The sequence below is a fragment of the Oncorhynchus clarkii genome, chromosome 2 (genome assembly GCF_045791955.1).
Source record: "Oncorhynchus clarkii lewisi isolate Uvic-CL-2024 chromosome 2, UVic_Ocla_1.0, whole genome shotgun sequence".
NCBI lineage: Eukaryota > Metazoa > Chordata > Actinopteri > Salmoniformes > Salmonidae > Oncorhynchus > Oncorhynchus clarkii.
Window position 1 is genome coordinate 93,983,915 of NC_092148.1, and position 14,300 is coordinate 93,998,214.

At 40.9% G+C, this 14,300-nt stretch overlaps 1 protein-coding gene across 2 annotated transcripts in view; it reads left to right on the forward strand.

Moving 5' to 3' along the window:
- LOC139376507 (epidermal growth factor receptor kinase substrate 8-like protein 2) overlaps positions 1 to 14,300 on the forward strand; it is a 103,428-nt gene that overhangs the window by 72,692 nt on the left and 16,436 nt on the right. For both annotated transcript variants that reach the window (XM_071119202.1, XM_071119194.1), the window contains 4 exons: positions 2,278 to 2,352; positions 3,344 to 3,492; positions 13,575 to 13,743; positions 14,150 to 14,184. In XM_071119202.1, the coding sequence (XP_070975303.1) occupies positions 2,278 to 2,352; positions 3,344 to 3,492; positions 13,575 to 13,743; positions 14,150 to 14,184 (428 nt within the window). The remainder of the gene's footprint in view (positions 1 to 2,277; positions 2,353 to 3,343; positions 3,493 to 13,574; positions 13,744 to 14,149; positions 14,185 to 14,300) is intronic.

A 14,300-nucleotide genomic window follows, 5' to 3' on the forward strand; every position in this document is an offset into this window, starting at 1 on the left:
CTTTACTGTGGTCCTAAGCCTTTACTGTGGTCTAAACCTTTTACTGTGGTCTAAACCTTTTACTGTGGTCCTAACCCTTTACTGTGGTCCTAACACTTTACTAACCCTTTACTGTGGTCCTAACCCTTTACTGTGTTCCTACCCCTTTACTCTGGTCCTACCCCTTTACTGTGGTCCTACCCCTTTACTGTGGTCCTACCCCTGTACTGTGGTCCTACCCCTTTACTGTGGTCCTACCCCTTTACTGTGGTCCTACCCCTTTACTCTGGTCCTACCCCTTTACTCTGGTCCTACCCCTTTACTGTGGTCTTAACCCTTTACTCTGGTCCTACCCCTTTACTCTGGTCCGACCCCTTTACTGTGGTCCTACCCCTCTACTGTGGTCCTACCCCTTTACTGTCTTCCTACCCCTTTACTCTGGTCCTACCCCTTTACTCTGGTCCTACCCCTTTACTGTGGTCCTACCCCTTTACTCTGGTCCTACCCCTTTACTCTGGTCCTACCCCTTTACTCTGGTCCTAACCCTTTACTCTAGTCCTAACCCTTTACTGTGGTCCTAACCCTTTACTCTGGTCCTACCCCTTTACTCTGGTCCTAACCCTTTACTCTAGTCCTAACCCTTTACTGTGGTCCTAACCCTTTACTTTGGTCCTACCCCTTTACTCTGGTCCTACCCCTTTACTGTGGTCCTACCCCTTTACTCTGGTCCTAACCCTTTACTCTGTTCCTAACCCTTTACTGTGGTCCTAACCCTTTACTGTGGTCCTAACCCTTTACTGTGATCCTAACCCTTTACTCTGGTCCCCTTTACTGTGGTCCTACCCCTTTACTCTGGTCCTACCTCTTTACTCTGGTCCTAACCCTTTACTGTGGTCCAAACCCTTTACTCTGGTCCTACCCCTTTACTCTGGTCCTACCCCTTTACTCTGGTCCTAACCCTTTACTCTGGTCCTAACCCTTTATTTTGGTCCTACCCCTTTACTGTGGTCCAACCCCTCTACTGTGGTCCTACCCCTTTACTGTGGTCCTACCCCTTTACTGTGGTCCTACCCCTTTACTGTGGTCCTACCCCTTTACTCTGGTCCTAACCCTTAACTCTGGTCCTAACCGTTTACTGTGGTCCTAACCCTTTACTGTGGTCCTAACCCTTTACTGTGGTCCTACCCCTTTACTCTGGTCCTACCCCTTTACTCTGATCCTAACCCTTTATTTTGGTCCTACCCCTTTACTGTGGTCCTACCCCTCTACTGTGGTCCTACCCCTTTACTGTGGTCCTACCCCTTTACTGTGGTCCTACCCCTTTACTGTGGTCCTACCCCTTTACTCTGGTCCTAACCCTTAACTCTGGTCCTAACCGTTTACTGTGGTCCTAACCCTTTACTGTGGTCCTACCCCTTTACTCTGGTCCTACCCCTTTACTCTGGTCCTACCCCTTTACTCTGGTCCTAACCCTTTACTCTGGTCCTACCCCTTTACTGTGGTCCTACCCCTTTACTCTGGTCCTACCTCTTTACTCTGGTCCTAACCCTTTACTGTGGTCCAAACCCTTTACTCTGGTCCTACCCCTTTACTCTGGTCCTACCCCTTTACTCTGGTCCTAACCCTTTACTCTGGTCCTAACCCTTTATTTTGGTCCTACCCCTTTACTGTGGTCCTACCCCTCTACTGTGGTCCTACCCCTTTACTCTGGTCCTACCCCTTTACTGTGGTCCTACCCCTTTACTGTGGTCCTACCCCTTTACTGTGGTCCTACCCCTTTACTCTGGTCCTAACCCTTAACTCTGGTCCTAACCGTTTACTGTGGTCCTAACCCTTTACTGTGGTCCTACCCCTTTACTCTGGTCCTAACCCTTTACTGTGGTCCTACCCCTTTACTCTGGTCCTAACCCTTTACTGTGGTCCTACCCCTTTACTCTGGTCCTACCCCTTTACTCTGGTCCTACCCCTTTACTCTGGTCCTACCCCTTTACTCTGGTCCTACCCCTTTACTCTGCTCCTACCCCTTTACTCTGCTCCTAACCCTTTGATGTTGACAGATTTAAAGGGGTGTTAAAAGGTTTAATCAAGCTAGTGATGGAGCCTCCACCATGTTGCTTACATCTATAAACATGGAAACATGGAAGGACCCAAGGAGGTTCGAAGGGAATTGGGACAGATATATTTTAGTTTACTTCTCCAATGGACTGAATTGAAATAGAAACCTTGCTGCTACTTTCCTATACGGAGCTGTGGTGAACTGTCTCTAACAGTGTGTATTTGTCACTCTGCCCCCTGCAGGCCAAACTGAAGAAGCACATCCAGAACCCCAGTGCTTCTGAGCTGGTGCACTTCCTGTTTGGCCCCCTGGAGTTGGTAAGAACTTGACTGATACACAGAGATATATATGTTTCGTGGGGAGTGCATTCATAGCAGGCAAAGATGGTAGAAAGTTGGTTGAAGAGACATAACAGCCAGATAACAACCTGAACCGTTTCAAATCTGGTTGCAATAATGACGTCATCCAGCCTGTATTTAGATAGAGATTGTTGGGTGTCATACTCTGTCCTTGCAGAGGAAATAAGTCTTACTGTTGCCTACATCAGATGAGGTAGGAGAGTGTTTCTAAACATCAGACACAGGTCTTTCAGCTGGTCTTTCAAACCAATTTCTGTTATTCAGATTTTTTTTAAATCGAACAAATGCCAGTGACATCAACTAAAATCTCAATGGACATGATATGGGTGGTGTCTGTACCTTTTGGCCTTCTACTAAACGATGTCTGGCCAGCCAAGCAGAACACTGTATGCTTTAGGAAGCATTAAGGCTTCCCCACAATGTTGACTGAATCACTGTTATCGCCACACACAACCGTAAGTCTATTGAAGTGGGGAGGAGAACAGTTGAATGTTTGTATTGTCCTAGTCATCAACATACCCTTCCCTCTATTGTCTTGTGTGTGTGTGTGTGTGTGTGTGGTAGCTTTCCTGCAGGGGGGAAAGTCTAATGAGTGATGTACCTAGCATGCGCACACACACACACACACACACCGTTCCATTATGGAACTAAGCAGACCGGATCAGTGTGGTTATATCCCACATCAGGTGCAGCCACCACAATTGCCAAATGATGAAGGCTAGATTTACCTAACCCTGATGTGTTTTATTGAGACAGACACACCTGGTAACTAGATTTACCTAACCCTGACGTGTTTTATTGAGACAGACACACCTGGTTACTGTGTCATGGTAACATAGCCTTATAGTACACCTGGTTACTCTCTCATGGCAACATAGCCTGATAGTACACCTGGCTACTTCTAGGTGCTCTAGTGTATGAGCTGTGACCTCTACCCTCTGACCTCTAGGTTCTCCAGTCCTGTGGTAGTCCAGAGCTACCCCGCTCGGTGGTCTCCCCTCACCTGTCGAGAGATGCAGTAGACTTCCTGAGAGGTCACCTGTCGCCTAAAGAGATGACCATCTTTGAACTGCTGGGAGACGGGTGGACACGACCTAGGTGAGTGTGTGGGGTTTCTGGAAGGTATTACGCTGCGTACAGACCTCCTCAACGTCTTCAAGATACACGACATGACTAGGGCTGTTGTGGTGACCGTATTACACACCGGCGGTCACGAGTTATGACGGCAGTCAAATACCACCTGTTTAGTCACTTTAATTAGGCTTCTTCAAGCTCTGATTCTGCTGCTGGTCATTAGTATCCTGCCAAACTGGCTAACTGCCTGGTACTCAAGCACTCTGTTGTCCCTCTAATCACTCTGACATCACTGCAAATGTAGTTGAAAATCTAATCAAACTCTTCATGAGAGCCCATGTTGCGCAACATTTCTATAGGCTATGCAATTGCACGAGTGATGACCTCTATTAAAAAGAGGAGGATCCCATCAGCTTTCTATAGTTTTATTCATACTATATTAAGCACATTGCTTATCTTTACAACAGGAATATAGCCTACCTGGCTGGCATGAAAATGAACAATGGGAAAGCCTCCTCCATTCTCTATGTCCCCCCCCCCCCCCTCTGTTTCGATACAGGTGCATGATAATGGTCCATTCTAAATCAAAACTAATTTCACACATATATTATTTAGCATATGTAAAGATAAGATTAAATCAAGAATAGTCTGATGGGAGATACTATTAGTTTATCACTTGTGAATTACATATTATCACTTGTGAATCATGCCCAGCGTAAGGCAAGAACCAATGCCTTTTCTTCGTGACTTTTTCAAATCCTAGTCCCACATCTCATTTAGAGCATAGGCCAACATGCTTTGATAAGGTTTGTAATCACAACTAAAGTGGCCAAATATCTCCTTAAAATGAAGCACATTAATCCGCTTTACAATGAGTGTAGATAGAGCCTAACTGGCACATATACAGAACGTGTGAGTTTCAAGTTTGGGGAAGATAATTTTCACCAATTAAAATGCACCTTTTATAATAAAAGTATTAGGTGCATAATCACTTTCGGTGTTTTCCTCTGATGGAACATTCTCGCTTATAGCCTTGCCGTGTTCGCATTGCTGCACTGTATAACGTGAAGAAATAGCCTCATAGTTTATCAACATTTTAAGCTAAATGTTGTGATCTGTTGCATCAGCCTCATTGAGTAAAACAATTATTTTTTTATGCTAGTGATTGTATTCATTTGGGATCTGTGCGCACTCCCTCAAATCGTTTGGGAAAAATATACTTTCTGTTTCAAACAGCTTAGTTCAATTGTATTCTTCATACTATAAAATAATATAAAATAAAGCCACAGAATTCTAACCAAATGTTATCTGCTAAATGAACTAGTGTAGCCCACAGCCATATGGAATAGCCAGATCAGGGCCGAACGAAGGGAAAACTCTGAATATTTAGTTCCTCTGAAATAGACTACATTTTCTTCATATCATAATGCGTCTTTAGGCCTGTCTAAAATAAATAATGGATTTATTGTGAAGGTGGACGCTATGTTACATGGATTTATTAAACTTTTAAAAATGTAGATGTTCCTAAGGTCTGCATCAGTGGCTTGTAGTCTGTGTGTGGAAGACAGGAGATGCTAAATGTGTTTATGTTAATTAACAGTACATTTCCATGATACCAACAGTTATTTTCTTGACAATCGCCGGCTGATGAAATTTCGTGACCGCCACGGCCCAATAAATTACCAAAAGTATGTGGACACCTGCTCGTCGAACGTCTGATTCCAAAATCATGAGCATTAACATGGAGTTGGTCCCCCCTTTGCTGCTACATCCTCCTCTCTTCTGGAAGGCTTTCCACTAGATGTTAGATGAACACTAGATGAACATTGCTGAGGGGACTTGCTTCCATTCAGCCACAAAGAGCATTAGCGAGGTCGGGCACTGATGTTGGGCGATTAGGCCTGGCTCGCAGTCAGCGTTTCAAATCATCCCAAAGGTGCTGATGGGGTTGAGGTCAGGGCTCTGTGCAGGAAAGTCAAGTTCTTCCACACCGATCTCGACAAACTATTTTTGTATGGACCTCGCATTGTGCACAGGGGCTTTGTCATGCTGAAACATGAAAGGGCTTCCCCAAATTGTTGCCACAAAGTTGGAAGCACAGAATGTCATTGAATGTTGTAGCGTTAATATTTCCCTTCACTGGAACTAAGGTACTATGAAAAACAGCCCCAGACCATTATTCCTCCTCCACCAAACATTACAGTTGGCACTATGCATTGGGGCAGGTAGCGTTTTCCTGGCATCTGCCAAACCCAGATTAGTCCGTTTGACTGCCAGAGGGTGAAACGTGATTCATCACTCCAGAGAACGAGTTTCCACTGCTCGAGAGTCCAATGGCGGCAAGCTTTTCACCACTTCAGCCGAGCATTAAGCATTAAGCTGTTCAGCCTTCTTGCAAGTTGTTTAACCTGCTGTTAAACTGTTCAGCCTGCTGTTAAGCTGTTCAGCCTGCTGTTAAACTGTTCAGCCTGCTGTTAAGCTGTTCAGCCTGCTGTTAAGCTGTTCAGCCTAGTGTTAAGCTGTTTAGCCTGCTGTTAAACTGTCCAGCCTGCTGTTCAGCCTTCTTTTAAGTTGTTCAGCCTGCTGTTAAACGTTTCAGCCTGCTGTTAAACTGTTCAGCCTGCTGTTAAACTGTCCAGCCTGCTGTTCAGCCTTCTTTTAAATTGTTTAACCTGCTGTTAAACTGTTCAGCCTGCTGTTAAGCTGTTCAGCCTGTTGTTAAGCTGTTCAGCCTGCTGTTAAACTGTTCAGCCTGCTGTTAAGCTGTTCAGCCTGTTGTTAAGCTGTTCAGCCTGCTGTTAAACTGTTCAGCCTGCTGTTAAGTTGTTCAGCCTGCTGTTAAGTTGTTCAGCCTGCTGTTAAGTTGTTCAGCCTGCTGTTAAGTTGTTCAGCCTGCTGTTAAGTTGTTCAGCCTGCTGTTCTAATACTTTATAAGTTGTTCAGCCTGCTGTTCTAATACTTTATAAGTTGTTCAGCCTGCTGTTAAGCTGTTCAGCCTGCTGTTCTAATACTTTAAAAGTTGTTCAGCCTGCTGTTAAGTTGTTCAGCCTGCTGTTAAGTTGTTCAGCCTGCTGTTAAACTGTTCAGCCTGCTGTTAAGTTGTTCAGCCTGCTGTTCTAATACTTCATAAGTTGTTCAGCCTGCTGTTCTAATACTTTATAAGCTGTTCAGCCTGCAGTTAAGCTGTTCAGCCTGCTGTTCTAATACTTTATAAGTTGTTCAGCCTGCTGTTAAGTTGTTCAGACTGCTGTTCTAATACTTTATAAGCTGTTCAGCCTGCTGTTCTAATACTTCATAAGTTGTTCAGCCTGCTGTTAAGTTGTTCAGCCTGCTGTTCTAATACTTTATAAGCTGTTCAGCCTGCTGTTCTAATACTTCATAAGTTGTTCAGCCTGCTGTTAAGTTGTTCAGCCTGCTGTTAAGTTGTTCAGCCTGCTGTTCTAATACTTTATAAGTTGTTCAGCCTGCTGTTCTAAAACTTTATAAGTTGTTCAGCCTGCTGTTCTAATACTTTATAAGTTGTTCAGCCTGCTGTTAAGCTGTTCAGCCTGCTGTTCTAATACTTTATAAGTTGTTCAGCCTGCTGTTCTAATACTTTATAAGTTGTTCAGCCTGCTGTTAAGTTGTTCAGCCTGCTGTTAAGTTGTTCAGCCTGCTGTTCTAATACTTTATAAGTTGTTCAGCCTGCTGTTCTAATACTTTATAAGTTGTTCAGCCTGCTGTTAAGTTGTTCAGCCTGCTGTTCTAATACTTTATAAGCTGTTCGGCCTGCTGTTCTAATACTTTATAAGTTGTTCAGCCTGCTGTTCTAATACTTTATAAGCTGTTCAGCCTGCTGTTCAAATACTTTATAAGTTGTTCAGCCTGCTGTTCTTATACTTTATAAGCTGTTCAGCCTGCTGTTCTAATACTTTATAAGTTGTTCAGCGTGCTGTTCTAATACTTTATAAGCTGTTCAGCCTGCTGTTCTAATATTTTATAAGCTGTTCAGCCTGCTGTTCTAATACTTTATAAGCTGTTCAGCCTGCTGTTCTAATACTTTATAAGTTGTTCAGCGTGCTGTTCTAATACTTTATAAGCTGTTCAGCCTGCTGTTCTAATACTTTATAAGCTGTTCAGCCTGCTGTTCTAATACTTTATAAGCTGTTCAGCCTGCTGTTCTAATACTTCATAAGTTGTTCAGCCTGCTGTTAAGTTGTTCAGCCTGCTGTTAAACTGTTCAGCCTGCTGTTAAGTTGTTCAGCCTGCTGTTCTAATACTTTATAAGTTGTTCAGTCTGCTGTTCTAATACTTTAAGTTGTTCAGCCTGCTGTTCTAATACTTTATAAGTTGTTCAGCCTGCTGTTCTAATACTTTATAAGTTGTTCAGTCTGCTGTTCTAATACTTTATAAGTTGTTCAGCCTGCTGTTCTAATACTTTATAAGTTGTTCAGCCTGCTGTTCTAATACTTTATAAGTTGTTCAGCCTGCTGTTCTAATACTTTATAAGTTGTTCAGCCTGCTGTTCTAATACTTCATAAGTTGTTCAGCCTGCTGTTCTAATACTTTATAAGTTGTTCAGCCTGCTGTTCTAATACTTTATAAGCTGTTCAGCCTGCTGTTCTAATACTTTATAAGTTGTTCAGTCTGCTGTTCTAATACTTTATAAGTTGTTCAGCCTGCTATTCTAATACTTTATAAGCTGTTCAGCCTGCTGTTCTAATACTTTATAAGCTGTTCAGCCTGCTGTTCTAATACTTTATAAGTTGTGCAGCCTGCTGTTCTAATACTTCATAAGTTGTTCAGCCTGCTGTTAAGTTGTTCAGCCTGCTGTTCTAATACTTTATAAGTTGTTCAGCCTGCTGTTCTAATACTTTATAAGCTGTTCAGCCTGCTGTTAAGTTGTTCAGCCTGCTGTTCTAATACTTTATAAGCTGTTCAGCCTGCTGTTCTAATACTTTATAAGCTGTTCAGCCTGCTGTTCTAATACTTCATAAGTTGTTCAGCCTGCTGTTAAGTTGTTCAGCCTGCTGTTCTAATACTTTATAAGTTGTTCAGCCTGCTGTTAAGTTGTTCAGCCTGCTGTTAAACTGTTCAGCCTGCTGTTAAGTTGTTCAGCCTGCTGTTCTAATACTTTATAAGTTGTTCAGTCTGCTGTTCTAATACTTTAAGTTGTTCAGCCTGCTGTTCTAATACTTTATAAGTTGTTCAGCCTGCTGTTCTAATACTTTATAAGTTGTTCAGTCTGCTGTTCTAATACTTTATAAGTTGTTCAGCCTGCTGTTCTAATACTTTATAAGTTGTTCAGCCTGCTGTTCTAATACTTTATAAGTTGTTCAGCCTGCTGTTCTAATACTTTATAAGTTGTTCAGCCTGCTGTTCTAATACTTCATAAGTTGTTCAGCCTGCTGTTCTAATACTTTATAAGTTGTTCAGCCTGCTGTTCTAATACTTTATAAGCTGTTCAGCCTGCTGTTCTAATACTTTATAAGTTGTTCAGTCTGCTGTTCTAATACTTTATAAGTTGTTCAGCCTGCTGTTCTAATACTTTATAAGCTGTTCAGCCTGCTGTTCTAATACTTTATAAGCTGTTCAGCCTGCTGTTCTAATACTTTATAAGTTGTGCAGCCTGCTGTTCTAATACTTCATAAGTTGTTCAGCCTGCTGTTAAGTTGTTCAGCCTGCTGTTCTAATACTTTATAAGTTGTTCAGCCTGCTGTTCTAATACTTTATAAGCTGTTCAGCCTGCTGTTAAGTTGTTCAGCCTGCTGTTCTACTACTTTATAAGTTGTTCAGCCTGCTGTTCTAATACTTTCTAAGTTGTTCAGCCTGCTGTTCTAATACTTTATAAGCTGTTCAGCCTGCTGTTCTAATACTTTATAAGCTGTTCAGCCTGCTGTTAAGTTGTTCAGCCTGCTGTTCTAATACTTTATAAGTTGTTCAGCCTGCTGTTCTAATACTTTATAAGCTGTTCAGCCTGCTGTTCTAATACTTTATAAGTTGTGCAGCCTGCTGTTCTAATACTTCATAAGTTGTTCAGCCTGCTGTTCTAATACTTCATAAGTTGTTCAGCCTGCTGTTAAGTTGTTCAGCCTGCTGTTCTAATACTTTATAAGTTGTTCAGCCTGCTGTTCTAATACTTTATAAGCTGTTCAGCCTGCTGTTAAGTTGTTCAGCCTGCTGTTCTAATACTTTATAAGTTGTTCAGCCTGCTGTTCTAATACTTTATAAGTTGTTCAGCCTGCTGTTCTAATACTTTATAAGTTGTTCAGCCTGCTGTTCTAATACTTTATAAGTTGTTCAGCCTGCTGTTCTAATACTTTAAGTTGTTCAGCCTGCTGTTCTAATACTTTATAAGTTGTTCAGCCTGCTGTTCTAATACTTTATAAGTTGTTCAGCCTGCTGTTCTAATACTTTATAAGCTGTTCAGCCTGCTGTTCTAATACTTTATAAGTTGTTCAGTCTGCTGTTCTAATACTTTAAGTTGTTCAGCCTGCTGTTAAGTTGTTCAGCCTTCTGTTCTAATACTTTATAAGTTGTTCAGCCTGCTGTTCTAATACTTTATAAGCTGTTCAGCCTGCTGTTCTAATACTTTATAAGTTGTTCAGCCTGCTGTTCTAATACTTTATAAGCTGTTCAGCCTGCTGTTCTAATACTTTATAAGTTGTTCAGTCTGCTGTTCTAATACTTTAAGTTGTTCAGCCTGCTGTTAAGTTGTTCAGCCTTCTGTTCTAATACTTTATAAGTTGTTCAGCCTGCTGTTCTAATACTTTATAAGCTGTTCAGCCTGCTGTTCTAATACTTTATAAGTTGTTCAGCCTGCTGTTCTAATACTTTATAAGTTGTTCAGCCTGCTGTTCGAATACTTTATAAGTTGTTCAGCCTGCTGTTCTAATACTTTAAGTTGTTCAGCCTGCTGTTCTAATACTTTATAAGTTGTTCAGCCTGCTGTTCTAATACTTTATAAGTTGTTCAGCCTGCTGTTCTAATACTTTATAAGCTGTTCAGCCTGCTGTTCTAATACATTATAAGTTGTTCAGTCTGCTGTTCTAATACTTTAAGTTGTTCAGCCTGCTGTTAAGTTGTTCAGCCTTCTGTTCTAATACTTTATAAGTTGTTCAGCCTGCTGTTCTAATACTTTATAAGTTGTTCAGCCTGCTGTTAGGTTGTTCAGCCTGCTGTTAAGTTGTTCAGCCTGCTGTTCTAATACTTCATACGTTGTTCAGCCTGCTGTTCTAATACTTTATAAGTTGTTCAGCCTGCTGTTCTAATACTTCATACGTTGTTCAGCCTGCTGTTCTAATACTTTATAAGTTGTTCAGCCTGCTGTTCTAATACTTTATAAGTTGTTCAGCCTGCTGTTCTAATACTTTATAAGTTGTTCAGCCTGCTGTTCTAATACTTTATAAGTTGTTCAGCCTGCTGTTCTAATACTTTATAAGCTGTTCAGCCTGCTGTTCTAATACTTTATAAGTTGTTCAGCCTGCTGTTCTAATACTTTATAAGTTGTTCAGCCTGCTGTTCTAATACTTTATAAGTTGTTCAGCCTGCTGTTCTAATACTTTAAGTTGTTCAGCCCGCTGTTCTAATACTTTATAAGCTGTTCAGCCTGCTGTTCTAATACTTTATAAGCTGTTCAGCCTGCTGTTCTAATACTTTATAAGTTGTTCAGTCTGCTGTTCTAATACTTTAAGTTGTTCAGCCTGCTGTTAAGTTGTTCAGCCTTCTGTTCTAATACTTTATAAGTTGTTCAGCCTGCTGTTCTAATACTTTATAAGTTGTTCAGCCTGCTGTTAAGTTGTTCAGCCTGCTGTTAAGTTGTTCAGCCTGCTGTTCTAATACTTCATACGTTGTTCAGCCTGCTGTTCTAATACTTTATAAGCTGTTCAGCCTGCTGTTAAGCTGTTCAGCCTGCTGTTCTAATACTTTATAAGTTGTTCAGTCTGCTGTTCTAATACTTTAAGTTGTTCAGCCTGCTGTTAAGTTGTTCAGCCTTCTGTTCTAATACTTTATAAGTTGTTCAGCCTGCTGTTCTAATACTTTATAAGCTGTTCAGCCTGCTGTTAAGTTGTTCAGCCTGCTGTTCTAATACTTTATAAGTTGTTCAGCCTGCTGTTCTAATACTTTCTAAGTTGTTCAGCCTGCTGTTCTAATACTTTATAAGCTGTTCAGCCTGCTGTTCTAATACTTTATAAGCTGTTCAGCCTGCTGTTAAGTTGTTCAGCCTGCTGTTCTAATACTTTATAAGTTGTTCAGCCTGCTGTTCTAATACTTTATAAGCTGTTCAGCCTGCTGTTCTAATACTTTATAAGTTGTGCAGCCTGCTGTTCTAATACTTCATAAGTTGTTCAGCCTGCTGTTAAGTTGTTCAGCCTGCTGTTCTAATACTTTATAAGTTGTTCAGCCTGCTGTTCTAATACTTTATAAGCTGTTCAGCCTGCTGTTAAGTTGTTCAGCCTGCTGTTCTAATACTTTAAGTTGTTCAGCCTGCTGTTCGAATACTTTATAAGTTGTTCAGCCTGCTGTTCTAATACTTTATAAGTTGTTCAGCCTGCTGTTCTAATACTTTATAAGTTGTTCAGCCTGCTGTTCTAATACTTTAAGTTGTTCAGCCTGCTGTTCTAATACTTTATAAGTTGTTCAGCCTGCTGTTCTAATACTTTATAAGTTGTTCAGCCTGCTGTTCTAATACTTTATAAGCTGTTCAGCCTGCTGTTCTAATACTTTATAAGTTGTTCAGTCTGCTGTTCTAATACTTTAAGTTGTTCAGCCTGCTGTTAAGTTGTTCAGCCTTCTGTTCTAATACTTTATAAGTTGTTCAGCCTGCTGTTCTAATACTTTATAAGTTGTTCAGCCTGCTGTTAGGTTGTTCAGCCTGCTGTTAAGTTGTTCAGCCTGCTGTTCTAATACTTCATACGTTGTTCAGACTGCTGTTCTAATACTTTATAAGTTGTTCAGCCTGCTGTTCTAATACTTCATACGTTGTTCAGCCTGCTGTTCTAATACTTTATAAGTTGTTCAGCCTGCTGTTCTCATACTTTATAAGTTGTTCAGCCTGCTGTTCTAATGTTTTATAAGTTGTTCAGCCTGCTGTTCTAATACTTTATAAGTTGTTCAGCCTGCTGTTCTAATACTTTATAAGTTGTTCAGCCTGCTGTTCTAATACTTTATAAGTTGTTCAGCCTGCTGTTCTAATACTTTATAAGCTGTTCAGCCTGCTGTTCTAATACTTTATAAGTTGTTCAGCCTGCTGTTCTAATACTTTATAAGTTGTTCAGCCTGCTGTTCTAATACTTTATAAGTTGTTCAGCCTGCTGTTCTAATACTTTAAGTTGTTCAGCCTGCTGTTCTAATACTTTATAAGTTGTTCAGCCTGCTGTTCTAATACTTTATAAGCTGTTCAGCCTGCTGTTCTAATACTTTATAAGTTGTTCAGTCTGCTGTTCTAATACTTTAAGTTGTTCAGCCTGCTGTTAAGTTGTTCAGCCTTCTGTTCTAATACTTTATAAGTTGTTCAGCCTGCTCTTCTAATACTTTATAAGTTGTTCAGCCTGCTGTTAAGTTGTTCAGCCTGCTGTTAAGTTGTTCAGCCTGCTGTTCTAATACTTCATACGTTGTTCAGCCTGCTGTTCTAATACTTTATAAGCTGTTCAGCCTGCTGTTCTAATACTTTATAAGTTGTTCAGTCTGCTGTTCTAATACTTTATAAGTTGTTCAGCCTGCTGTTCTAATACTTTATAAGCTGTTCAGCCTGCTGTTCTAATACTTTATAAGTTGTTCAGCCTGCTGTTCTAATACTTTATAAGCTGTTCAGCCTGCTGTTCTAATACTTTATAAGTTGTTCAGTCTGCTGTTCTAATACTTTATAAGTTGTTCAGCCTGCTGTTCTAATACTTTATAAGCTGTTCAGCCTGCTGTTCTAATACTTTAAGTTGTTCAGTCTGCTGTTCTAATACTTTATAAGCTGTTCAGCCTGCTGTTCTAATACTTTATAAGTTGTTCAGCCTGCTGTTAAGTTGTTCAGCCTGCTGTTCTAATACTTTATAAGTTGTTATACACTTGATCTTTCTGTATCAGCATTAACGACCTCCCCCCGACCCCCGACCCCCGACCCCTGCCCCTTGCAGAGCGGACTGGCCGCGGGACCAGTGTGCTCCTACATACTTCCCTAAATTCAGGAATGGGTGGGAGCCCCCAGCTGAGCTGTTCAGGACATCCCCGTGGGAGACAGAGGGATCAGGGGAACCTCCCAGGTCCCCCATATCCAACCTCCTGTCCCCCTACAAGTCAGACGAGGTGTGTACACAGACACACACATACAGACACACACACATTTTATACTCATACATTTTTAGGCTGCTGTCCATTTGAGTCATTCTAGTAGATTTTTCCCAACCATCCAGACTTCTCCCAGCCATCCATTGTTAGTTCTTCATTTGTTTGTTTACATTTCTTAAAGTGATGCAGGTTTGAAATACTTTGAGTTATTTACTAGTTCAGTGTGTTACACTAGTCAGAAACACGCTAGTCCAGAACATCGTTTTTTTATTGCATTTTTTATTTAACCTTTATTTAACTAGGACAGTCAATTAAGAACACATTCTTATTTACAATGACGGCCTAACTCGGCCAAACTCTCCCCTAACCCGGACGATGCTGGTCAGATTGTGCGCCGCCCTATAAAATTTTCTCTCTCTTTCAGATTTTTGGAACCCAGTCTTTAAACTCATCGAATGGGTAAATGGATTATATTTCCCAGATTACTACTACTGTGATTCTACATTACATGCTGCTACTACCATTACTTGACAAAAATGTTAATGTTATTTCTTGAGCTGCTATAAAACGTATAC